Here is a 26302-nt window from a genome sequence, read left to right as displayed (position 1 = left end):
GTTAAATAAAATAAATAGTTTAGATGAGATGCTGGAGCACAGCAGATTGTGACCAACTCCGATGGCACATTTTCTAAACTAAGGGCTGGTGGGGCATAGAGGGGGGAGGAGCTTCACACTTCTAAATTTTAGTGCCAGCTCCAGCTATCGACGCCTCTATACCCCAGCGTAAGCACCTCCAGTGTCCCCTAATGGATGAAAGGGAAATAACGATACAGCAATGGGGACCAGGAAGCAGCCTTTCCAGCTTCAGGGAAGCCTCCAGGCACCACCGGGTACCAATCGGGTTAAAGCGTCATGGGCTGCCCACAACAGGATGGATGGTGCCATCAAGGAAGAGAACATGTCTGGACCTCGCCGGAGGGGTCATTTTAAGTACAAAACAGCATATAAGTTAGTATCACTGCGATACAAAACCAACCCTCTCCCCCCAAACATTGCGCATTGGACCCAGAAACAGGGGTCTATTCACTAAGCCTTGGAGAGAGATAAAGTTGAGAGAGATAAAGAACTAACCAATCAGCTCCTGTAATTTTTCAACATCCGGTACAGTGAGTTCGGAGCTGATTGGTTGGTACTTTATCTTACTCCAAGGCTTAGTGAATAGACCCCCCAGTTCCTGGGAGCCACATAATTTTTAAGCGGGAACACTGCCTGTGTACAGACCCCTCTCCTGCCGTGTGTCAGCGCTGCTGCCCTAGCTAGAAGGAGCTCCCTACCTCGGTGGTAGCGCACCGCCTCCAGCTGTATCTCCATGCAGGCCGGGGCCCGCACCGGACTCTGCCAGGGGCTCTCCTTACTCATCTCTCCCGCACGTGTAGCGCCGCTGACACCGGGTAACGCGTCCTTCCCAGCAAGCACCGCGCTGACAGCAACTCGCTCCTCCCATCCGCTTCTGACCACGCCCCCTTATACCCGCAGTCGCACACTGAAAAAGCGGCCGGGGAAACACGTTACATCCATCATTGATAAGATGATCAGTGCACGGTGTATACATAGTCAGACCTGCAGTCGGTCATTAGACCTTATACACTATCTGGCAATGTGTGGCTCTCGGTGGCAGACTGGGAATTGTAGTGCAATGGAAGTGGATGTTGGATAGCCTTACTTTATATAGTTAACAGGTCAGGTGTCCTTGCACTTAAACTGCTGTAAGCAAGTCTCAAATACCCGTATATGAGAGGTCTAGTCTGTATTATGTACTTTTCTGTGCCAATGATTCCCTGATTTAAGATGGCCGAATACAAAATGTGCTATGTCACGTGGCTGTTGGCGTCAACACGCACGCACGCGGCGTAGGAGTGGGCGTGTCTAGCGCCATCTTGGTTCTCAGGCTGCTGCTGTCAGGGACACTGAGGACACCGGAGTGACCGGCGGAGGTTGCCCCAATATATCTGCGGAACACCAGCACACACAGCCTGGCATGATGCTTTCCCGGGTCGCCCTGATCTCGGGTGAGTGCCCGGGGGAATCTGTGTCTGCCATGTGCGGGCTGCACCTTGGAGTTTTATGGCTTCGTAGGCCACGGCAGCCGCCGGTGTTCTGAAGTACTCTGTACTCCTCATGGAGCGCCCTAGCCCCTGAGCAGAGGCTTAGCATGCTGGCGGTCCTCACCTGCGCTCTGCGACTCTTATTCATTCAAATGTGTGTTAATATGCAATGTTATGTGTATTACGTGGGTACTCATACAAGGGGAGATGTAGCAAGCCTTGGAGAGAGATAGTGGAGCAGTTGCCCAAAGCAACCAATCATCTTGTCATTTCATAGCTTGTGCTAGATAAATGACAGAAGCTGATTTGTCAACTTCACTTTATCGCTCTCCAAAGCTTGATACAACTCTCCCATAGTGTTCCATGGTACTAAGTGGGTACTCCTATGCAGTGTTCTATGTACAGCATAATGTTCTAATCCAGTCTGTGCAATCAGTCATTGCTATGTCATAGAGTAGGCATGTTAAAGATATCCAAGGAGCAGACTTCCTGTATCTCCATAGTGTTTGTGGAGGTATAAGTTCCTGTATGCATTAGCAGGACAGGCTTTGTGTATAGCTACTCTACAACAGCTGGAGGCATGCCATGAGGACTTCTGGATAGATAATTTAATGCCACAGTAGAATTCTACATACTTATCTTAGAAGGAGATGATTTACACTTCTATAGAACAGGGCATGCCAATAATACGAGTTAAAGGATTATAACTGGGCTAACTTTACGACTAGAAACACGATGCATCATGTTTAAAGTTATGAAACTGTCACAATGCTTTTAATTACATTATTAGCATTTAGGCATGCCCTGTTCAACATAAGTCTCATTGTTGACCTTTATGAATGTTAAATTGTCACCGGAACCCTTGAAAGTCTGAAATAACGCATGGAATTAAATTGTCTCTGCTGTTACTAGGATTGATATGCTTTTTAATTTGGGTTAATCTAAACTGTTTTGTGTTGGTTGAGCCTGGTTTACAGTGTATTAATGATGACCTTGCAGATGTTGCTGTGTGTGCTTTCAGAGGTTAGTTTGAAAGCTGATTTGCTTTATTTCTACATAGCTGCAAAATGTTTTGCCATAATCATGTGAAATGGTTCTGTTTTCTAAATGTCATATCAATTCTCATTTGGAGACGATATCAGTCCATTTACTAATGACCTTTATTAGTTAATGTGAAGGTTACCGAATACGTCATAATCCAAAATTTTGATAATCTGTTTTTGTCAGTTGCTGAAATTTTCTGGTATAGACTACGGAAGATGCCATGGCATGTTGTCAGGTGGTAATGACACACCTGAATGTGGCACATAGCTGAACAGACTTTCCACAGATTTTAATGAAAAAATAAGTAAAAAGAAAAATGGTTATTTGAATATATTTTTCTAAAGAAAACAACTTTTAATTATTTTCTCTAGGAGTTCTCAGTTATTGCCATCCTCAGATGGCGCAATTGCGATAGTCTTTCTCATGTTTTGCACAAGAAGGTATTCGCCAAAGAGCCGTGGAGATGGCTCTGGCCGGCCAGGGGGCTTGTTAAATAGCTTGTTAAATCCCTATCTTTGAGAAAATACTTGGTTTTATTTTGGAAAGTTTTTTTTTTTTTCTTCCTCTCGTAATAGGCCGGTTAGCGTATATCACAAGGGTTAACCATATAATCTCATAGCAACATTGAGAGAGATTAAACAGATACAGCAAATAAATTGAAATTATGTCGCATGATTCTGTGAAACATCTAATGCTTTTTTTGTTTGCAGCCTCTACTTTGAAGAAATCTGCTCCTCTCACAGTGGGGTAAGTACAATAGAAAAATTCAATGCCTAAATTGTGTCTTAATAATTGTAAGACTGCTCTCACCACAGGGACGTATCGCAGTCTGCCAGCCAGGTGTGAACTGTTCATGGATTATTATTTTTTTGTCCGTATCTGCACAGTATCAATACTGAGGCCATACTTGATTTATTTGGGACTGGTTATTGAAGTTACTGCAAGTTGCGTGCCCGCACCAAAATGTATCATCATTTCGTACAGTGTGTCTAGCTGCAGTGAGGCCCTGCCCATCCCTCCACTCACAGCTCTAACTGGCTGACAGACTTCCAGACACATCCTCATTTCTGTCTTCTGCTCCCAGGCTGTTAGTACAGCACTGCAGGTGCTGATATGAGGGAACAGTCCTGTCCTAACAGCATTTTTCTCCTGTCCCAATTTGATTGGAGGGGGAGGGGCAGTTAGAGGGGGACAGAATTGAAAGGGAGACAAGGGGGTTTGAGAGGAACAGCAACGAGAGAGGCAGACAGGGTGGTAAGGAGGACAGATATGAGAGGGGGAGAGATGTTAAGGGGACAGATAAGAGATGGGGTTGAGGAGGGGAGAGATAAGAGACAGGGAGTGAGGGGTACAGATAAGAGAGATGGGAAGGTGAGGGGTCAGATGAGGAATAGGGAGACGGGGGGTGTTGAGCAGGATAGAATTGGACTGGGGGGGGCAGAGATGAGAGACAGAATGACGGGAGGGTAGAATAGGGGGACATGTGGAGGGGGCTACTGCTATGCTGGGCACAGTAGCTAGCGACACTGCATATGATTGGTTCAAAATAGAAAGTGGGGGTTTGAGAGGTAGAAGAATAAATAATAACTAACAACTAATTAAAAAAAAACATTTTAGCTCAATCTTTGTTTAGGCCATCTGGGTAAAGGGTTTTCAATTTTTGTATCCACTTAATTTCCATTCTGCCCAGTTTTGTTTCAACATCTCTCCATGTGGCTTTTTCATGTTCAAATGCTAAGGAGGAGCGGATATGTTTTGTAGAGGACTTTTTTTATATGGTCCAATAGTGAATGCGTATCTAGCCCCTTTTTTGATGTTTCTCAGATGTTCTCCCATCTTCGTTTTCAGGGATCTGGTCGTCCACCCAATGTAGAAAAGGTTACAGCTGCATTCGATTATATAGACAACATTCTTTGGGGGGGATTTAATTCAGCGCGATGGTGAATAGCTGCGGGAGGGAGCTCCCGCAGCTATTCAATGCGCTATGTGCCTTGTCGGCACTTAAGTCAGAGAATGCCAGTTCTCGCGACTTTAACCTGGGTGTTAAGGCGTGGTAACCGGCATTCTCTGACTAAAGTGCCGGACGTGCGACTGTTAACGCCGTGCTAAGCCGGAAAACAGCTGCGTGCCCGGCACTTTTGTCGGATTTCTCCTCACATCCCCAGGGGGGTGCGAGAAGAAATCCTTTGCCTGCCCAAACAGCGCGATGAATTGAATAGCTGTGGGGACTCCCTCCCGCGGTTATTCAATCCCCCCTCCCCCATTGTATGACATGTAATAAAATCAAAAATTTAATCTAATGCAATCAATGACTTAATTTTCTTGCAAGGGCGTATAATAAAAAAGTAATTTCTTGGGTCTGTTCCTCATATACAGTCAGGTGCATAAATATTGGGACCTTGACAGAATTTTCATATTTTGGCCTCTATTCACCACCACAATGGTTTTGAAATGAAACAAACAAGATGTGCTTCAACTGCAGACCTTCAGATTTAATTTGAGGGTAATTACATCCAAATCAGGTGAACGGTGTAGGAATTACAATGGTTTCTATATGCGCCTCCCACTTTTTAAGGGGGAAATGTAATGGGACTATCAACTCTAAAGCTATTTCATGGACAGGTGTGGGCTATTCCCTCGTTATTTCATTATCAAGGAGGTAAAAGGTCTGGAGTTGATTCTAGGTGTGACATTTGCATTTGGAATCAGTTGCTGTCGACTCTCAATATGAGATCCAAAGAGCAGTCACTATCAGTGAAGCAATCCATCATTATGCTGAAAAATCTAAACAAACCCATCAGAGAGATAGCAAAAACATTAGGTGTGGCCAAATGAACTGTTTGGAACATTCTTAAAAAGAAAGAACGCATCGGAGAGCTCAGCAACACCAAAAGACTCGGAAGACCACGGAAAACAACTGTGGTGGATGACTGAATCATAATTTCCCTGGTGAAGAAAAACCCCTTCACAACAGTTGGCCAAATCAAGAACACTCTCCAGGAGGTAGGTGTATATATGTCAAAGTCAACATTCAAGAGAAGATTTCACAAGAGTGAATATAGAGGGTTCACCACAACATGTAAACCATTGTTGAGCCACAAAAACAGGAAGACCAGATTAGAGTTTGCCAAACAACATCTAAAAAAGCCATTACAGTTCTGGAACAACATCCTATGGACAGATGAGACAAAGATCAACTTGTACCAGAGTGATGGGAAGAGAAGAGTATGGAGAAGGAAAGGAACTGCTCATGATCCAAAACATACCACCTCATCAGTGAAGCATGGTGGTGGTAGTGTCATGGCGTGGGCATGTATGGCTGCCAATGGAACTGGTTCCCTTGTATTTATTGATGATGTGACTGCTGACAAAAGCAGCAGAATGAATTCTGAAGTGTTCCGGGAAATATTATATGCTCATATTCGGTTAAATGCTTCATAACTCATTGGACGGCGCTTCACAGTGCAGATGGACAATGACCCGAAGCATACTGCAAAAGTAACCAAAGAGTTTTTTAAGGCTAAAAAGTGGAATGTTATGCAATGGCCAAGTCAGTCCCCTGACCCGAATCCGATTTGAGCATGCATTTCACTTGATGAAGACAAAACTGAAGGGAAAATGCCCCAAGAACAAGCAGGAGCTGAAGACATTTGCAGTAGAGGCCTGGCAGAGCAGCACCAGGGATGAAACCCAGCGTCTGGTGATGTCTATGCGTTCCAGACTTCAGGCTGTAATTGCCTGCAAAGGATTTGCAACAAAGTATTAAAAAGTGAAAGTTAGATTTAGGATTGTTTAGTTTATCCCATTACTTTTGGCCCCTTAAAAAGTGGGAGGCACATATAGAAACCATTGTAATTCCTACACCGTTCACCTGATTTGGATGTAATTACCCTCAAATTAAATCTGAAAGTCTGCAGTTAAATCACATCTTGTTTCATTTCAAAGCCATTGTGGTGGTGAATAGAGGCCAAAATATGAAAATTCTGTCAATGTCCCAATATTTATGCACCTGACCGTAGGTCTTGTTTGCTGCAACTCCTTTTGATTCTCATGAATTGACTTTTAAGGACCCCTTCAAGTCACTGTTTCAAATCTTTGCTTTCTCTGTCAATGTAGCTATTGGTGTCTGTGGGTTTCTATACCCCTTTGTTTGAATGTAGCCATTTTCAGCATATATAGACAGATCTAAAAAATTGCATGTGTTTTTGACTGACTGATTATTAAATGTAAAAACAATATTAAACTGGTTGTTATTGAGGGAGGTGCAAAATGTTTGGAGGGATTAAGACCCCTTCCCAAAAAACAGTAAGTCATCTAGGACACTATATGGAACAGTTCCCAATGGGGTTCAGAGCACATAGCTTGGTTCCGCTATATAGATGACATCTATATAAGACAACTGAAAACATAACCTGGTTATACTGGCATACAGTACATCTTGGTGCTTTTTGCACCATGAGCCTGATTTAGAGATGGACGCAATGCGGATATTTACGCAGAACAAGCGATTGTTTGCTAATGCGCGAGCACTGCGCATGCGTAGTAATTGTTTTGTGACTACTGTTGTATAGAGTAGGATGGGCGATAAGCCCCCCCCCCAGCTGTTGTAGAATTACACATCCCAGGATGCCCTGCCACCATCTTGCTATTTGGCCATGCTAAAACTGTTGCAAGGCATGCTGGGATTTGTAGTTCAGTAACAGCTGGTGGGCCGCTTATTGCCCAACCTGGCATAGAGCAACCATTTGCAAAGTAAGGGACAGGTAGTCAGCGTTTGGGGTTGGTAACAGTGGGGTAGTTAGAAGTACGCAGGCGTGTCTGATTGTTTAAACGCCGTTTTGTGGGCGTGTATACATTGGTCATTGAGATCTCCTGTGCGGCATGGGACCTCTCTGCATGTCAGGACGGCTGCAGTGTTTGCAGTTGGTCAGACGTGCCGCATATTCAGCATGGCTGCCCGATGTGCATTAATGTTACCAATGTTTACGCTGTTGCACATCGTCTTACAGATATGAGAAGCAGCAGTGGGTGTCCCTATGCTCGGGTGTGCTTTGGAAGGCATTAGCATATTTTAGCAACTGAGATCTGTGATAGAATGCAGTTGCGATTGCATTACCGTCCATCTCTGAACCAGACCCAATGTTATTAAATAAACCTGTCAATAACTAATCTGTGACCTTATAAAATACCTGTGTTTCTGCGTGATGTCTGCAATCATCCTTTTATGAAAGTATAGTGCAGCATGAATAGTGCTGGCAAAATTTTGATATGGTTGAATTAAATTTGTTTTTTTGCGCCCATAAGTAATGGGGGCCAAACGGAGCACTCCAATTGTTGCTCTGATCGAGTGGCACAGGCGCCCAGATGTACTGGGTGTAGCCATGTAAAGCAGCTAAACCCGTCTAAAGTCCTGGTTAGAGCGCCCAAACGACCAGCTAATCCTGGAGATCTGTTCACCACCTCAGGAGGATGCAAGTAGAAATCTGGGGGGCTGCTGCACTTGCGCCCAATCAGAGCAACAATTTAATTTCTCCGTCTGGCACTCAAACAACAATTGAATTCCCCCCTGGTAGGCACTTCTGCCCAAATCAGACCACATTAACTTAAGCATTATTTGTGAACAATTGAATTTTTTTTTTTTATAGGGGTGGTTCAGGGCTGTCTTTTAAGATTAATATTATTTGTATAATTTTAATTAAAAAAAACAACCGCTTTTTTCTTTTATTAAACAAGATTAAAATTGTCAAAATTGGCTAGCAGATCTCACTTGTGCATTGTTAATGTAGGTAGTCTGTACAAACAGAGCTTGTTTAATAGCCTGTTACAGTCTATCTGTGCAATGGAAACTAAAAACAAAAGAATATTAACCCCAGTTTTGTGGGGGGGTGCGTTCTGGCACACACAACTTTTTCAAGCTATTTTTGATGTGATCATGCACGTTGTAGCAAATTATCTGCTAATCTTCCATATTGTTTTTCTTGTCTGTTCAATATCAGTGTCCTGAATACATGCAGGTCTTTTCACACTGGGCAGCCTGCGTTGGCCCCTGTTCCTACTCTACCAGCGAAGTCAGGAAAAGTTCGACATGGTCTGTTTCCTGAGGAGTTCTTTCAGTTCCTTTATCCCAAAACAGGAGTCACAGGTCAGAAACATTGTCGGACACTTTTGCAATGTAGGCTACAGTAACTGAATTTAAAGCAGCTATATCTCACATCATTTTTTTATCTTTCTATTAATCGTTAGGCATGCTCCTACAAATCATTTTGCTTTTAAAAACTCAGCATGTGATGGCAGAATGAGCATCATGTGACTGGTATTACTATGGTAACCCATAATCCTTAAATCTTTAATAGAAGCCTAAAGGGAAAATGGTAAATACAGATTTGTCCTCATACTCCTATCCTTTTCTACTTCAGGGTCCATAGGGTTCCACAGGATACCTTGGGTATAGGTGTGACGTCAGTCGCAGGGCACCAAAGAGTTAAGCTTTCAGCCTCCCAGGATGCACTAGGTCCCCCTCCTATACCCCGCCCCCGGGCCAAGGCACCTCAGTTTAGTTTGGTGCCCGGCCGGAGTCGGGTGCACCTGTTGGAGTGGGGGCTAGAAGAGCCCCTGAAGCTTATTCTTCATGCAGCTGTGGCTGCACAACTGGATGTACAGCATGGACAGTCAGTCCTGACGTCCATGCTGTCTTCCCTACACCCCGCCGGTACCAGAACGCCGGTACTGATCCGGGGATGCTGGTGGGCGTCTGGGGTCACAGCTAGCGGTGACCCCAGATGCTCCGGACCATGGCCGGATTCAAGGGGGACAGAGGTAAGCAGCGGGGTCCCGCGGTGGGTCCCCGCTGATCACATGGTCCTAAGTCCCCAGGCAGGGGGCTCCCTGGGGACTGGCTGCAGCGTGGAGCCAGGCGACCAACCTGCGCTTCCACTACCCCCTGGGACAGCGGACTGCAGCAGAGCGGTAGCGCTGCGGCGTCCCAGGGGTTAAATGCATGCCAGGGGAGCGCGCCTTCCCTGTCTCACAGCCGGCGCCTCCCCCGCTGCACACAGCCCTCTCTGCATGCTGCCGACTGGTCCTGTGGCAGCGCTCCTCCCCCAGGCCAGCCTCCTCTCTGCTCCTCGGCGGCCATCTTCTCCAGAACGCAGGGTGAACGCTGCTGGAAGCGCTGGACGGAAGCATCGTGGTCTGGGTCCCCCCGCATACCTCTCCTCCGCTGTGGTCAGGTCTGTGTATGCAGCGCTGTGTCCTACCAGGCCCTGTGTCTGTGTAGTTGAGTGATCAGCGCTGTTAGTGCAGGAATTGTTATTTCTCTGCATTGTATGTGACTGTGCTAGCGCTGCTGCCTGTAATCTTTTCTTCATCTAAACTGTCAGCTTTATTACTGTCCCTGTTCTTTCTGCTAAAGCCCTTGCGGTGCGGTGCTGCAGGGTGGTCTCTCGCCTATTTAATACTTAATTGGTGAGAGAGGTCACATACGTGGTGCCATCATGTCTGAAAGTGATTTTCCCCTCCGGCTACAGTGTACCACGTGCAAAGTACCGTTAGCGGAGGGGGAGGGTAGCGCGGAGGGCCTTTGCCGGCAGTGTTTGTCCATGGCGCGGCCTATTACGGTTACAGCACCGGTACAGGAGCCGCCCTGGGCTTGTTTCGCTCAGGCGTTAACAGCTTTAGTGGGCCAGTTAGCTCCGCAGCCCGCGTTTACTCCGATGGGTTTGTCCCAGCAGTCTGTGGTGTCGTCACCCATGCAGGGGTTCCCACGACAATTGGTGGTACCCCACAGTCTCCCTATTTCCCAGCTCCCGGGTTCTCAGGAGCCAGCGTGGGTTAACTCCCTGACGAGTTCTGTACAGCACTTGTCGGATGTGTTGCAAGGGGAGTCTGTGATGCGGTCTCATAAAAGGCCGGTGGCGTCTCTGTCCGCTCCTTATGAGGATGACGAAGGGACGTCTGATGATGGGGAGATTCTAGATCCTTACGATCAGGAACCTCTCCATACTAAGGACGCTGATGCTAAGTCCAAAGTATATATTCCTGGACTTATTCGGGCGGTCCGCACAGCCTTGGTGATTGAGGACGAAGTTCCCCCAGCGGCTAAATCTAAGTATGCCTTTTTCAAAGATGTGAAGGGCGATGCCACAGTCTTTCCTCTTTCGGGTCAGTTGGTGGACCATTTAGAGGAGGCGTGGAAACAACCTGGCAAAAGATACCAGCCGCAGAGACGCCTGGCGGTGGCTTATCCGTTCGCGGATAATTATTTTGCGAAGTGGGAATCCCCTCCACAGGTGGATTCTCACGTGACCCGTCTTGTCCGTAGTGCCACATTGCCGATGCCATCCATGTCCTCCCTTAAGGATGCTACGGACCGCAAGGTAGAAATCTGCCTGAAGTCCGCTTATTCCCTTGCAGGGGGGGCAGCACGGCCGGCTATGGCCATTTGCTGGGTTGCCAGAGCGATGGAGCGCTGGGCGGATTCATTAGAGGCTTCTTTTGAATCCGACTGTCCGGCCGATCAGGCGGAGTTGATTGGCAATCTCCGTGATTCGGCCACCTACATCAACGAGGCGGCTCTAGACATTAGTACTCTGGTGTCTAGAATTTCTTCAGCAGCGGTAGCTGCTCGTCGCACCTTGTGGCTGCGATCCTGGAAGGCGGACGCAGATTCCAAGAAAGGTCTGGAAGCGTTGCCGTTTACCGGAGAAGTTCTCTTCGGTCCGGATCTGGATAAGATTGTGGCCACGCTGGCGGCAGCCAAATCTGCCTGTCTCCCGTCGGCCGCTGCTCCTTCTGGTTCGGGACCATCGTCCTTTCGGTCATCTAGGGCCCAGGGCAGGCCCAAACCACAGTCGTTTCCTCGACAGGCTGGCCCTAAGAAATCGGTCAAGCCCCGGAAGCAGGCATGGAGTACCAGACGTCCGGCCCCCAAGCCAGATGACAAGCCTGCGGCCTGACGGTCCGGGCCTCCCTTTGGGGGATCCCAGGGTGGGAGGCCGCCTGCTACAGTTCGCCCAGTGTTGGTCGACCACTACGACAGACACTTGGGTTCTGGAGGTGGTTTCTCACGGATACGCCCTCTCCTTCCGGCACAGACCCCCGGCTCGCTTCTTCACCACGGGTCTCCCATCAGACCGGAACAAGGCTACGGAGCTGCGGAAGGTATTGCACACTATGCTCCAGGCTGGAGTTATAGTGGCGGTTCCATTCTCCCAGAGGGGCCAGGGTTTCTATTCAAATCTATTTTTGGTACAGAAACCCAATGGGTCATATCGTCCGATTCTCAACCTCAAAGTACTCAACAAGTCTTTGCGGGTCCCGAAGTTTCGGATGGAGACCCTACGGTCCATCATTCTGGCGCTGGAACCTGGGGACTACTTGGTGTCATTGGACATACAGGACGCTTACCTGCATGTCCCTATTCTTTGGCGCCATCAACAGTTCCTCAGGTTCGCAATCAGCAGCGACCACTTCCAGTTTCGGGCGTTACCTTTTGGCCTGGAAACAGCACCACGTGTTTTCACCAAGGTGATGGCGGTCATGGCGGCTTCTCTGCGGCTGCAGGGAGTCCGCATGTTGCCGTATTTGGACGACCGGTTATTGGTGGCAGGATCTCCAGAGCTCCTGTTACGCCACTTGGACCTGACCATTGCACTGCTGCAACGGCACGGCTGGCTAATCAACTGGCAGAAGTCCACTCTAATCCCGTCTCGGAGGATTCTGCATCTTGGAGCCTTATTGGACTCGGGACAGCAAAGGATCTTCGTGACGGAGGACAAGATCTCTGCTTTACAGTTTCACTCCAGACCTCTGCAGCACCTGATCCTGTCCAAGTGGAACGGGCTGACTCAGTCTCTGAAGTCCCAGACGATTGTGCTCACCCAGGAGGTTCGCCTGTCCCTTACGTGGTGGTTACAGACGACCCACCTCAACAAGGGACGTCCGTTCTGGGTTCCAAATTGGGTCCTGTTGACAACGGACGCCAGTCTTCGGGGCTGGGGAGCAGTTTCGGGTCCACACTTGTTCCAGGGCAGGTGGACGCCGACAGAAGCGGAGCTTCCAATAAATATCTTGGAACTCCGTGCGGTCTTCAATGCTCTCCAGCAGGCACAGCGGTTTCTCCAGGGTCGCCCGGTGCAGGTCCAGTCGGACAACGCTACCACCGTGGCCTACATAAACAGGCAAGGAGGAACTCGCAGTCGGGCGGCTCTCGTAGAGGTCTCTCGGATCCTGGTTTGGGCGGAGCGCAATCTTCCGGCCATATCAGCGGTCTTCATCCCGGGAGTGCTCAATTGGGAGGCGGACTTTCTAAGTCGCCAGGACGTTCATCCGGGGGAATGGTCCCTGCACCCGGACGTTTTTCAACTACTGGTGGACAGGTGGGGTCTTCCAGAAATCGACCTCATGGCGTCCCGGCACAACAACAAGTTGCCGGTGTACGGGTCTCGCACAAGAGACGAAGGGGCGTCTCTGGTGGATGCTCTGTCCGTCCGGTGGACGTTCCGGTTCGCATACCTGTTCCCTCCGGTCTCCCTTCTTCCACGGGTAATCCGGAAATTCAAACAGGAAGGAGGGACGCTCCTGTTGATAGCTCCCGCGTGGCCCAGACTGCACTGGTTCTCAGACCTTCAGGGTCTGTCCGTGGACATTCCTCTGCGGTTGCCGCTACGACCGGACCTTCTGTCTCAGGGTCCTTGCCTTCACCCGGACCTGACTCGGCTGTCTTTGACGGCGTGGCTGTTGAGACGGCCATGCTGAGGTCCCGGGGGTTTTCCAGCTCTGTGGTGCGTACCATGTTGCGAGCTCGGAAACCGTCTTCCGCGAGGATATACCATCGCGTGTGGCATACGTTCTTCCAGTGGTGTCGACCGAGAGGTTATGCACCGCGGGAGTTTCGTCTGTCTCGGATTCTCGCCTTCCTGCAAGCGGGACTAGATCATGGGCTTCGCCTTGCTTCTTTGAAGGTACAGGTTTCGGCCCTATCTGTCTGGTTTCACCGTAGGATTGCTACAATCCCGGATGTGCGCACCTTTATGCAGGGTGTTCTCCGCATTCAGCCGCCCTTTGTTCCACCTGTGGCGCCTTGGGATTTGGCTGTGGTCCTGAGGGCTCTCCAAGGACCGCCGTTTGAACCACTGGGCTCAGTGGATCTTAAATGGCTAACAGCTAAGACTGTTTTCCTTCTGGCCATTGCTTCGGCCAGACGTGTTTCTGAGTTAGGGGCTCTTTCTTGTAGACCCCCTTTCTTGGTTTTTTATGGGAACAGGGCAGTGCTCCGCACTCTGCCCGAGTTTCTTCCCAAAGTTGTTTCCCAGTTTCATATTAACGAGGAAATAGTTGTTCCGGCCTTTAACTCACCGGGTCTTTCCGTGGGTGAGGCCTCTTTGGATGTTGTGCGGGCCTTAAGGACTTATGTTGACCGCACTTCTTCGTTTAGGAAGTCGGACGCTTTGTTTGTCCTCTTTGGCTTCCGTAAAAAGGGTTGGCCTGCTTCAAAGCAAACTTTGGCAGCCTGGATCCGTATGGCTATTTCTGAAGCTTATCTTCATGAAGGCCTACCGGTCCCTCCTTCTCTGAAGGCTCATTCCACTAGGTCTGTGGGTCCTTCGTGGGCAGCTCGACGTGGTGCCTCGGCAGTTCAGATCTGCAAGGCTGCTACGTGGTCTTCTGTCCATACCTTCGTGAGGTATTACAGGTTTGACACCTTCGCCTCTCAGGATGCTTCCTTCGGGCGGCGGATTCTCCTTTCTGCACAGGAGCGTCCCCACCCTTAATGGATACTGCTTTGGGACATCCCCAAGGTATCCTGTGGATACCCTATGGACCCTGAAGTAGAAAATATGAGATATGGTAAGAACTTACCCTTGTTATCTCTATTTCTACGAAGTCCATAGGGTTCCACAGGACTCCCGCCCTGTCGCACCTGTGCTGCAGATGGGCTTTGCTCTGGTCACCGGTTTTCCGTCTCCCTCTGGTGAGAATGTGATTCTTGTATGTGTCCAGATCTTTGTTCTCTCTCTTCCTTCTCCTCCTCCGGCCTATGGCTTGGTAACTAACTGAGGTGCCTTGGCCCGGGGGCGGGGTATAGGAGGGGGACCTAGTGCATCCTGGGAGGCTGAAAGCTTAACTCTTTGGTGCCCTGCGACTGACGTCACACCTATACCCAAGGTATCCTGTGGAACCCTATGGACTTCGTAGAAATAGAGATAACAAGGGTAAGTTCTTACCATATCTCATATTTTTGTGCCATATGGTGCGATTACTGTGCACTTTTTACTCAGGTTTGCTATTTTGTCTATAATTTTGAATCTTAGTTTGCATATAGTGTCCTATATATTTAGGCTTAGTACCTCTTGCATCCATCTGGGGGACACTGCGTTACGTATATGTGGGATTAGAGTGTGTGGCACTAGAGGAAGGGGTTTTAAGGTGAGTACAAAATTCATTTTATTGTTGCAAAGGAATTAGTATTAAGTCACAGATAAAGTATAATAATGCATGGCGTAGGTCACTTGGATCAGACCTGTCCTTGCCTCTTTTATTAGGACTACATAGTTTTTCCTCAATTGTGCATTTTACTTTGCTTAGTAGCGTTCCCGCTAGGCTGTTCTAGCGGGGCGCGGCGCCCTGCCCTCCTTCTGGAAGGCAAAAAGCGCCCTGCCCTCCAGAAGGAGGGCAAAAAGCACCCTGCCCTAATAGCCTGCGGGAGCCGTCTTCACCCGCGGGTCGCAGTGTCCCGCGGGTGAAGAAATGTGCGGTGACCCAGTCACCGCCGGAGAATAGACGCCGGGCGCATGCGCCCGGCATCTATTCTCCCTGTCTGCAGGGCTTGGGGGCTGCCTGGCGTGTCCGTAAGCGACGGGCACGCCCCCCAAGAGTGACGAAAAGGGGACGTGTCTTATAGACACGCCCCCTTTTCGATGACCACGCCCCCTTCTCGGTCGCGCGCACGAACGTGCCCTCTCTAGCTCCGGCGCCTTGCCTCACGCCGGAGCTAGAGTGAACACTATTATAGTGTGCAAGGTTCTTAGAATTATTATTTTTCTAGCAAAGGAACTGGTTCGTTCCAGATTAGCATAGCGATGCATGGCGTGGGTCACTCTTATCAGCCTTTTACCCTAAATATTGTTACTTTTCCATCATTGTGCTACTTTTCTGTATTTTGCATCTTAGCTCACTTTTATAGTATACTAGGTATTTAGGATTAGTGTTTTGGCTGCGTTAAGTCACAAAGTCCATTTCGCGCTAAACAGGTTTATTTGGCATGATTTGAAGATTGGTGTATGTGGACGCATCTGTACCATTATTCTTCTAGCCTGCTACAGTAAATTATTTAAATAAAAAGACCCCTTTTACCCCTTCAAATAAACTGCACCTAGTTTAAATATACAAAAATATTCTTTCAGTGTTGGCACAGTCCTAAAAAAGTTATTTTATAGTTTTTATTTGAAGTTGTTTCTCTGTTCGTCACGTTGTCCACGTGTGGCATAAGCATACTACCTTTCTTCTGTACATGACCTATTTCATTCTGTCTGTGATCTGCTCCTGTTTTACCCACTGACTGTTCAGTTGCAGGAGCAATCCTTGTTGGAAAGTAGGTGGCATACCCAACATTTATTACTGTGTATGTACTGAAACAATTAAAGTGAATATTAATATACTTTTTCAGGTAAATTTGATCTCTGTAAAATGTTCTTACTTTGTCACAGTGTTACCTTAACTATAACCGATACTATGCCAACTATTGGAGACTCTCAGGGCTCAAAATGTTATTAATTTTGAGTGATTTATGTCAAAATTGAGGGGGAGATAAAGTACCAACCAATCATCTCCTGTCACTTTAAGCTGGGTACACACTAGGACGATGTCGGACCAATATATAGTATCTGGCCGAATTGGAATGACATATCAACTGGATCGTCCAGTGTGTACGGACGATCTGCGCGCTCCTGTGATTGCATGTGGTATTGTCTGGTCGGCCATACTGCATGGCCGATCTGACTATCTCGCATGCGGTGCCATTGCAGGTAATGATTGTTCTGGGGGGGGGTTGTAGGGGGTGTTATACATTTTAGAATAATTCCATGTTTTAACTGACATGAAATTTAGAATAGGAGTGGTGTATGGTACTAGCTGAACTTGTCCTGGTGATAGATGGACATAGAGAAAAAATAAAAAAATAAAAAAAAAATATATATATATATATATATATATATAGCTGTGTTCACTCTAGCTCCAGCGGCAGGCAGGGTGCCGGAGCTAGAGAGGGCAACTTTGTGCTCACTGGCGAAAAGGGGGCGTGGCCATAAAAGGGGGCATGTCTATAAGACGCGTCCCCTTTTTCATCATACTTGGGGGCATGCCCGGCACTTACGGACATGCCGGGCAGCCCCCAAGCGCTGCAGACAGGGAGAACAGATACCGGGCGCATGCGCCCGGCATCTATTCTCCGGCGGTGACCGGGTCACCGCACATTTCTCCACCCGCGGGACACTGCGTCCCGCGGGTGAAGACTGCACCCGCAGCATGTGAGGGCAGGGTGCTTCTGGAGGGCAGTGTGCCGCACCCTGCTAAAACAGCCTAGTGGGAACGCTATATATATATATATATATATATATATATATATTATATATAATCTCTATCTATCTATTATGGCCTTTTCCTAAAGACAAAAAGAGCATTGCAGATTACTTGTCTGACACATTCAGGGAACTTGGCCTTTCCTGGGGCCGAAGATGAAGTAATTGGAGCTCTTTAAATGCAGCCTGTTTCCTTAGTCACTTATGCTGAATAGGCAGCTCTCGCAGGCAGTTCACTACAAGTGTTCACTGATGAATGAACTGTATCAGTGATTGTGATCTATTGATCCCTATTTCAAGCACTATAGTTGTAAAGCAATTTAAAAAACAAACAAGACACTGAACGATTCACTGTTGAATATTACAAATTTATATAGTAGTTTAAATCCTAATTGTCCTATACACGAGATATGTAATTTATTGAACTGCAACAACTTACTAAGAGTCCACAGCATGTAAAACTACAGTACATAAATTCTAGGTAATTTTATTTTATTTTTTTTAAATGGTTTTTATCTGTATTTATAGGTCCGTACATGTTTGGTACTGGTCTCCTTGTCTACCTCCTGTCTAAAGAAATATATGTTATAAATCATGAAACTGTTGCTATGCTTTCTATGGGACTTGTTATTGTCTACTCTGTCAAGAAGTATGGTCATAAAATGGCAGAGTTCGTCGACAAGATTAATGAAGTAAGTGATCATTTCTTTTTGTATATTGATAGCACTTTGAAGTTATTTCACATTTGCCACTTGTTAAATTTACATCATTGCAGATGTTGGTTGAACAAAAGCTCAACTTTTACTAGTTTACTCATTAGTAGTTGTCAAACTTTAAGTACAAAATGTGAGCTGTATCAAGACGTCACTTGTAAAAAGAAAAGTTTGCAGCGTTGAATGGGATAACCTCATAAAACCAAATCTCTTAAAGAAGAAAAAATCCCAGCTAGTTCAGTAGTGTTCATTCTAGCACCCTGAACCATGAAGTTCTTATATTTTGCCTGAGGTGTCGCTCACTGCTATGGTGCTTCTAGCACACTCGGCTGATGCACTAAGGGGGGGGATATTCGGTTTCGGCATCGGGTAGGGAGAGGGGGAGGGTTGGGATACCGACCCGGAGGTGTCTGTATCCTAACCCTGGTGGGATGCCGGCATCCCGTACCCAAACCTATAGACCAAAGATTCTAGAAGCACCAAAGCAGAGAGCGACACTCCAAGCAGGATATAGGAATGGCACGGGTTGTGACAGGTGCAGGGTGCTAGAATCAACATTGCTAAATATAATGTATGCTGAATAAATACGTATGCAATACAAGGACACAAGAATTGCATGTGTATGTCAGACTAATGAATTGGCAGCCAAAGGGATATTTCGGGCCTGTTATGCAGACTAATCTGATGCAATATAGCACAGGTTCTCATTACTCTGTCCTCAGGACCCAAAACAGGGCATGTTTTCCAGGTCTAGTCATAGATTCACAAGTTAAATATTTAGCTCCTCTTGTGTTTTCTTCTTCAGGGTCCATAGCAATCGACAGGGATACCATGGGGATAATGTGGTTGGAGAGATCCAGGCACCAAGCAGTTAAAGCTTTCAGCTCCCAGGATGCCTCGGGTCCTCCTCCTTTATATACCCTAGCCATAGGCCTTCAATTGTTCGTTTGGTGCGGCAGGATTCAGAAGCACTTTTGTAATGGGACTGCTCAGGCAGTCCTAAGCTTTTATTTTTATGTTTTATTTTCTATGTTTTGGGTTGGCAGTACTGAGCGTCTGAATTAAGACTCATAGGGTGGAATTCAATTATTTCTAGCTGCTTTCACGCCCGACGGAGCTATTCTATTCTTGCTCCTGTTGGTGCGCGATCAGCAGCCAGCGCTACATTTCAGCTCGCACCCCCTGGGGGATGAGAGCTGAAATGTGCGAAAAGTGACATGTTTGGGCGCCCAAACATCACTTTAAGCGATCGCGCTCAGCACTTTGGTCGGGTTTAGCTGCTTTACGCGGCTAAACCTGACCTCTATGGGCGCGATCAGCGCGAACATCTTGGACAATTGTATAGCGGCCCGCGATCTCCTGTCACATTAGACGGGAGATGCGGGCCGCGAATACAATTGAATTCCGCCCATATACTGCGACTCTTTTTACCTCCGCCGGACCGCAACACCAGTCATAGAGCTGGTGATTCAACTGGGTCTCGGTTGAGCTTGCTAGCAGCGATGCTGGCACCCGGTCTTCATCGGAGATGTCAGGTAAGGCGATTCCTCGCTTACTTGGAATCACACGCGGCAGTCCTTGCTTCTGGTGTAGGAGAGGCATTTGAATCCGCTGTAGTCAGGACCAGGAGCGTCCACGTCCTCTCTAGACCACCTTATCGTCTGACGCCAGGGATCAGCAGCAGACGCTTCTGCTGCTACGAGGCCACCGTACCTGGTCGGTTGATACAGCTTAGCGGGAGGTTAGTGCTTCCCCGGCTGGTCTGACCCAGACGCGGTCCCATCAAAGATTTTGCGCGTCTGGGTCGCTCCCTCTACCCGCCTCGTGTATATGAGACGCTCACAGTCCACTATCTGTGCGATGATGTAGCTGTTGGTCTCAAGAGGTTTTGGGTCAGGTATATACTGCTCTATATCCTACCAAGCTATTGTGTTTTGAGTAGTTGATTCAGAGCCCATTGCAACTTGCATATGCATTGTATGTGACTGTTTTGCTAGCTGTGTGCTTATACTGCCTTTTATTTCTGACTGTCAGTTATAACTATCACTGTTTTATTCCTCATCCCTCTGTTCCAGGTGTGCGGGGGGTTTCTTATACTTCACATTTAATTGTTATTTGCGAAGGTTGTCACATTACATTGCATTGTTACCTTTTAAAATTGATATGTCAATAAGTAAAGGCAATCGAGAGGAGGGGGCCCCTGTACTGATTTCATGTAAAGCCTGTTTAGCGGGCTTGACCTCTCAGGATTTGATTAAGGATGGTTTGTGTGCTGCCTGTTATAAAGAGGCACCTCACCAGTCCAGAATACCAGTCGCTGTACAAGAGCCATCTTGGGTGTCTTCTTTGTCTCAGGTTATGAAGCAGTTTGTGGATCGTATGACTACTCCCATGCTGCCTCCTTGTATGGGGTTCCACAGCATGCCATGTTTGCACCTCCTATACATCCTTCCTGGATGGATGCTTATGCCCACTCAAGTCAGAGTATGGCTCAGTCAGCGGTTGCAAGCAGACCTGTAGTTATTAAGGCGCCTAAACGCAAGTTATCTTTTTATCAGTCTGGTCAACATACGGATTCAGATGATGCGCAGGGTTCTTCTCCAGGGTTTAGCTCGGGAGAGGAGGACCATCCGTCCTCAGTGGGTGTTCCTCCTTTAGTGAGGGCGGTTAAATCAATCCTAGATATTCAGGATGATGAATTAGCTCCTAGTAAAAAAGCTCCAGTGTTTTGACCACCTTCTGGTGTTTAAACGGAGTTTCCTAAATCTGAGCTGCTCACTGAGCTCATGGAAGAGGCATGGGGTAACTTGGATAAACTGTTTTATGTGCATAAAAGATTAACATTGTTGTATCCTTTCCCAGCGTCTGAATGTACTAAGTGGGAGGTACCTCCTACTGTGGATGCTCATGTGACTCACTTAGAAATGCTATGTTGCCTATTTCATGAGCATCTTCTCAAGGATTCTACAGATGGAAAAATTTAAACATGTCTTAAGGCAATATTTTCATCATCGGGAGCCGCTACTCGTCCAGCTATGGCTGGAGCCTGGGTAGCCAAAGCTGTTGAGGAATGGACAGGGGCATTGGAGGACTCCCTACCAGAGAACAGATGAAGTAAATCTCCCACATACAGGAAGCGGCCTCCTATTTGGGAGGAGCTGCAATAGATGCTGGAATTTTAGCTTCTAAAGCATCAGCAACGTCAGTAGTGGCGCCCAGGGTCCTTTTGGTTAAGATCCTGGAAAGCTGATACAGGATCAAAGAAGGCTCTGGAATCCTTACCTTTCTATGGAAATGTTAGTTTTGGAACAGAGTTAAGATAATATAATAGCTACTCTCCCAGCTTCAAACTCTGCAGGTCTGCCATCTACGGCTACAATGAAGTCTAGGCAGTTTGTTTCTTTGCTCGTAACTGAGGACGAAAATATGTCTTCCTCCAAGCAGTCTAGTTTTTGCAGGACAACCTGGAAGTGGTCTCTCAGGGGTATGCTCTCACTTTCCGTAAAGGTGGCCCTTCAGGAGGCCATTCATTCCCTGCTGCCGGCAGGGGTAATTATACCGGTTCCTGTGTTACAACAAGGAGGGGGTTGTTATTCCAATCTATTTTTGGTTCAGTAACCGAATGGGTTTCATCGCTCTATTCTAAATCTAAAAACTCTTAACAAATTTATCGGGGTACCCAAGTTCCGTATGGAAACTCTACTGTCAATTATTTTGGCATTGAAACCTGGGGATTTTCTGTTTTCCCTGGACATTCAGGATGCTTATTTGCATGTTCCCATTATGCCATCCCACCCACAATTTCTATGGTTTGCTGTTCTACAGCAACATTACTAATTCCAGGCGCTGCCCTTTGGACTATCAACAGCGCCTCTGGTATTTGTCAGTCATGACGGCCTAACTCAGGGGTCAGGGAGTCGGAATACTCCCATATCTGGACGACCTTCTGATATTGGCACAAACTCCAGTTGTTTTACAACACCATTTTCAGCTGAATAATAGACTGCCTACAAAAGTTTGGCTGGATCATCACTTGGAAGAAATACTCTTTCTCCAATACAGCAGATTGTGCCTGATGTAGCAAGAGTGTTTCTACAAGAGGGCAAGATTGCGGCTCTATCAATGAGAGTACGCAAACTACTACGGAAGCGAAGGGTATTAGCGATGCAGCCTCTGGGATCAATGGTATCCACCTTCAACATGGTGGGGTATACTCAGTTCCATTCCAGGCCTCTGGAAAAAAATTGATTTTCTACAAGTGGAATGGACCGTATGAGCTAATAAGGTCCCAGAGGATCCCTCTCAGGCTAGAGGTTAGTCACTCCCTCCTGTGGTGTCTGAAAAAGGACCAACTGAACAAAGGGCGCCCATTCTGGATTCCAGATTGGGTGCTTCTCACCACGGACGCCAGTCTCTCGTGGGGGGCTTTGACAGTTCATCACACCTTTTAAAGGAAGATGGACAAATCCGGATGCACCTGCAGTAAGATGGAACTCCAAGCTGGTGTATATCTTTCCTCCAATTTCCCTCCTCCCAAGAGTCCTCAGGAAATTCAAGCAGGAAGGCGCAACAGTAATACTAGTGGTCAGGCTCGGCCCAGACAGTCCGTATCCTCTTCCTCTATGGCAGGATCTGCTAATGCAGGTTCCCTGCCTGCATCCCTCTGGCTTTGATGGCGTGGCTCTTGAATCTTCCATCTTAAGAGCAAAAGGGTTTTCCAGTTTTGTAATTCAAACGGTGCTTAGGCACAAAAGCCTGCCCCTGCCTGCATCTATTACAGGGTTTGGCATTCTTTTGGTCAATGGCGTTCCCACAGACAGTATGATCCTAAGGTGTTTAGGATTTCCAGGGAACTGGCTTTTCTCCAGGTGGGTTTATATCCACAGGGCACCTACCCTGACGCACCTGGCTGCATTGGATAATTTTTCTTTCGGTCACCGATTCCCTCGTTTTTTTTTTATCTAAGAGTATTTCTGGTGTTCTTCCTTCTCCTACCTTGGGTTTGTTTAAACTGAAAGCCTATGGCTATATGTGGGGTATATATGGAGGAGCACCCGAGGCATCCTGGGAGCTGAAAGCTTTAAATCTTTGGTGCCTGGATCTCTCCAACCACATTATCCCCATGGTATCCCTGTGAAACCTCGAAGAAAAGGAGTTATCAAGGTAAGTTTACCATAACTAATTATTTTCAAAATGTCAGTGAGTAATGAGTACACCTGTGTAGATGCCAGGAGACCTGGAAAATGTGAACTGTGAATGGACAGAGTTTGAGAAACACTGCAATATAGGAACATTTTGGTGTTACCCAATTTTCAGTTTTGTTGATACAATTCTAATTAATGAGATTGTGGGACAAAAAGTTTTATACAGAAGTAAACAGCCCTCCGTTTGTAGTATGAAATATACTTGCAGCAAATATCCCAGTACTCAGTGATGCTCCTCCAGATGATCGGTATATCATTTTGATTCCACTTTCCTCAATAAGTTCCAAGGAATAAGGTTCTTGGCACATCCATGATGAGATCTATAGAATGGGTTCCCAGTGTCTGTATGCAGCAAACCTTAATGCGTTTCTCTTGCTTGTTGTGGCAATTTTCTTCAGATGGAAATAAACAAAATCTCTTATCTCTTGCATAGTATTAACAGAAACAAAACACAGTGCTATGTGTAAAAGTCAGTAAATCAGGGATCATGTATCCTAACCGATATTTCTTTGGGGGGGTGACAGTAAACTAATTTAAATATATGACATACATGCTAATGTGACAACCTTTCGGCATTAGTAGTATCCCGGCCATGTTGCTCAGAATCAAACAAGTGTGCCGTTGCGAGAATTGATAAATGATCACTTATAAGGGACTCTTAAGAAGTTGGTGTTGGTTTACCACATCATATCACAATCACATTGAGTTTTAAATTAAAGATAAATTTATGTCCCAGTAGATGGCGCTAGTTAGTACTAATATTTTCACTATGTAAGGTTAATGACCATTTCTTGATACTTAGGCCAATCAAACTACAGCTTACTTCTCCATTAACAACAACTGAGGGCAAAGCTGATTTGTTTATATCACCTAAAATTGATCAAATGAACATGTCCAATGTTGTGGTCTGTTTTCCAGATTACACAGGATCCTACTGTGTAATCTGATATGTCGCTTGGTTTCCTATAGCATTTGGGGGGAGTGTGTGTGTGTACAAAGCGGCGACCTCTGCCAGATATAAATTCATGTTTACATTTAACTGGTTGGAGTACTACTTGAATCTTGCTGAGGTTCACCTGGTTATGGAGATACCACAGACTGAGACAGCCTGCCCTATTTTGTTTTTTTTTTATCCTGTTTTCCAGGAGAAAGTTTCAAAAGCTGAAGCTGTAAAAGAAGCTTTTATTAAAGACCTGGAAACTGCGATTGCCGAAGAAAAGAAAGAACAGTGGAGAGTTGAAGGACGGAACTATCTGTTTGATGCTAAAAGGGTATGCATCTGTATAAAGTTTGCATGTAAACTGTCTTGATGGAGTTACTGAATCTTCTGTTTCAACTCTGGAACATAAGTGGGGCTTTTGCTCTGCATTTACCTTTTTAAAACTGCTGAGAACCAGTCCCACTAGTGCTCCACAACCATAGAGGGCATAAAAACAAAGTGATGTTATGTGTGATAATGTGTCACTTTATCTTTCCCACCGTGTCACTCTGAAGATGGGACTCTGGTGTTCCCATCTGTCTAACTACATCACCCTGTAAAAGTTATTCCCATGTGATCACCAGACAGTGACCCCTACACTACAGAAAGAAACAAAGTCCAGATATGGAGGAAGACCTTCTCCAACCTGACTGCTACATTTGCTACCATGTGCAAGACGGTCAACAGTTAACTGCTCCAGTTCTATGCATTGAGAAGGTTAAACAATATATATTAGCACACATTGGCAGATGTATGAAGCTCTGGAAAGTGATAAAGTGCAGAGTGACAGACGACCAGCCACTCAATTCCCAACTGTTATGTTACAGGCTGTGTTTGAAAAATAACAGTTGGTAGCTGATTGGATGGTCGTTTATCACTCTCCACTTTATCACTTCCCGGAGCTTCATACATCTGCTCCAGTATCTGTTATTGCAAGATGTGATGTAATAGTGTTTGTATTCAGTCATACTCGCACATACATATGCTCTTACACCCAATTGTCTGTGACTAACCAGTCATGGTGTCCAATTTTATTTTGATCGACAGTCCCGAATGGGACACTGTATGGGAAAATGTATTTATTTTATGAATGGATACACCTCATTATCCTTGGGTAGTTCATGATGCAGTTTTTCTTCTTTCAAGTAAAAGAGCAATAATCTTTTCTTTTTTCTTTGCCTCTTTCTATTTTCTCTTACATTCACAGAACAATGTGAACATGCTTCTGGAAATCAACTACAGAGAGAGGATGCTGACTGTTTATAATGAAGTAAAAAAGCGTCTAGACTTCCAAGTGGCTCTGCAAAATCTTCTGCGCAACAAGGAGCAGGAGCATATGATCAGCTGGGTAGAAAAGAATGTGGTGCAAAGCATTTCAGCACAGCAGGTAATGTAATACAGTGTTATGTATGTTCAGTTGCAAGATTCTTCACGTTAGTCCCTGTTTTATGTCTCCTGAACAATATTGAGTATTATAAAATTAGTTGTGAACTATCAGATCGCCCAGTCCGATATTCCACTGGTTCCCCTGTAACTGTCCAAAAAAAAGCAGGAAAGATTTAAATTGTCAACACCCCTCAGTTCTGTATGGCGCCTGCTGAGTGGGTGCTCTGTCAGCTGCCCAATGGCTCGCTGAACACAGTATCTGAGCCTGGAAATTCCGGTTTCTTCTGGCAGGTGAATGACTGCTACAGTGGTATTGGCAGGAAGAGTATCTGCTAGTCTGGTTTGCTCAAACAATCAGTAAGATCAGAAGTCTTATTATGGGAGGGAAAATAAAGGGTTTGAAGATAAATTAAGTAATCTCTATTGACTATTGATGTTTTGTATACATTAAATTCTACAAGCTAGTTAGTCTTATCTTTGCATGTTATGCATTTTTTATTTATTTTGAGTTCTAAACTGTTTGTTTTTTCTTAGCAAAAGGAGAGTATCACCAAATGTATCTCTGATCTGAAGCTTCTATCCAAGACCATACAAGCAAGCACTTGAGACTTTAATGTTGCAGAATTGTACAGCTATGGACCCTGACTTGTTCAACAACTGTATTGTGCATAACTCTTAAACACTGATTTCTACACACTCTGTTTTTACTGTCTTTATTGTCTTTTGTGTAGGTGTATAAAAGTAAGAAATGCTAGCCAAGCATATCTTCTAAATAACAAAATGATAAAGAGAGCAAATAAAATCTAGTGGACCTGGTAACCATTTGCTGTGCATATGGGCCTCTCTTGCTGGTTTTCCTCTGCTTCCTTCAATCACCTCAAATTGTTGCGGACATCATCTATGAGGGGAG

The 26302-nt window shown here is 46.2% G+C and overlaps 2 protein-coding genes across 2 annotated transcripts in view; one reads left to right on the top strand and one right to left on the bottom strand.

The window, feature by feature from the left end:
• Positions 1–969, bottom strand: part of WDR77 (WD repeat domain 77) — a 29527-nt gene extending 28558 nt beyond the window's left edge. Inside the window, exon 1 of the mRNA XM_088475430.1 lies at positions 720–969. Within this exon, the coding sequence (XP_088331556.1) occupies positions 720–804 (85 nt within the window). The 5' untranslated portion in view covers positions 805–969. The remainder of the gene's footprint in view (positions 1–719) is intronic.
• Positions 970–1278: 309 nt separating this feature from the next.
• ATP5PB (ATP synthase peripheral stalk-membrane subunit b) lies at positions 1279–26088 on the top strand. The gene is made up of 7 exons (XM_088475457.1): positions 1279–1454; positions 3245–3281; positions 8531–8676; positions 17639–17802; positions 24173–24298; positions 25214–25393; positions 25927–26088. Exons 1-7 carry the CDS (start codon positions 1424–1426, stop codon positions 25996–25998), a joined length of 756 nt encoding a protein of 251 aa, XP_088331583.1. The 5' UTR covers positions 1279–1423; the 3' UTR covers positions 25999–26088.
• Positions 26089–26302: the final 214 nt, after the last annotated feature.

The sequence above is a fragment of the Taudactylus pleione genome, unplaced genomic scaffold (assembly GCF_031769625.1).
Source record: "Taudactylus pleione unplaced genomic scaffold, aTauple2 ptg000172l, whole genome shotgun sequence".
Taxonomy (NCBI): domain Eukaryota; kingdom Metazoa; phylum Chordata; class Amphibia; order Anura; family Myobatrachidae; genus Taudactylus; species Taudactylus pleione.
The sequence above is the reverse complement of the archived record's forward strand: the minus strand, read 5'-3'. Positions and strand labels throughout refer to the sequence as shown.

Coding starts and splice junctions, on each gene's coding strand:
- ATP5PB (XM_088475457.1), top strand. CDS start 1,424: ATGATGCTTTCCCGGGTCGCCCTGATCTCGG. Junction 24,299..25,213: donor ATCTGTTTGATGCTAAAAGG/GTATGCATCTGT, acceptor TTACATTCACAG/AACAATGTGAACATGCTTCT. Junction 25,394..25,926: donor AAAGCATTTCAGCACAGCAG/GTAATGTAATAC, acceptor GTTTTTTCTTAG/CAAAAGGAGAGTATCACCAA.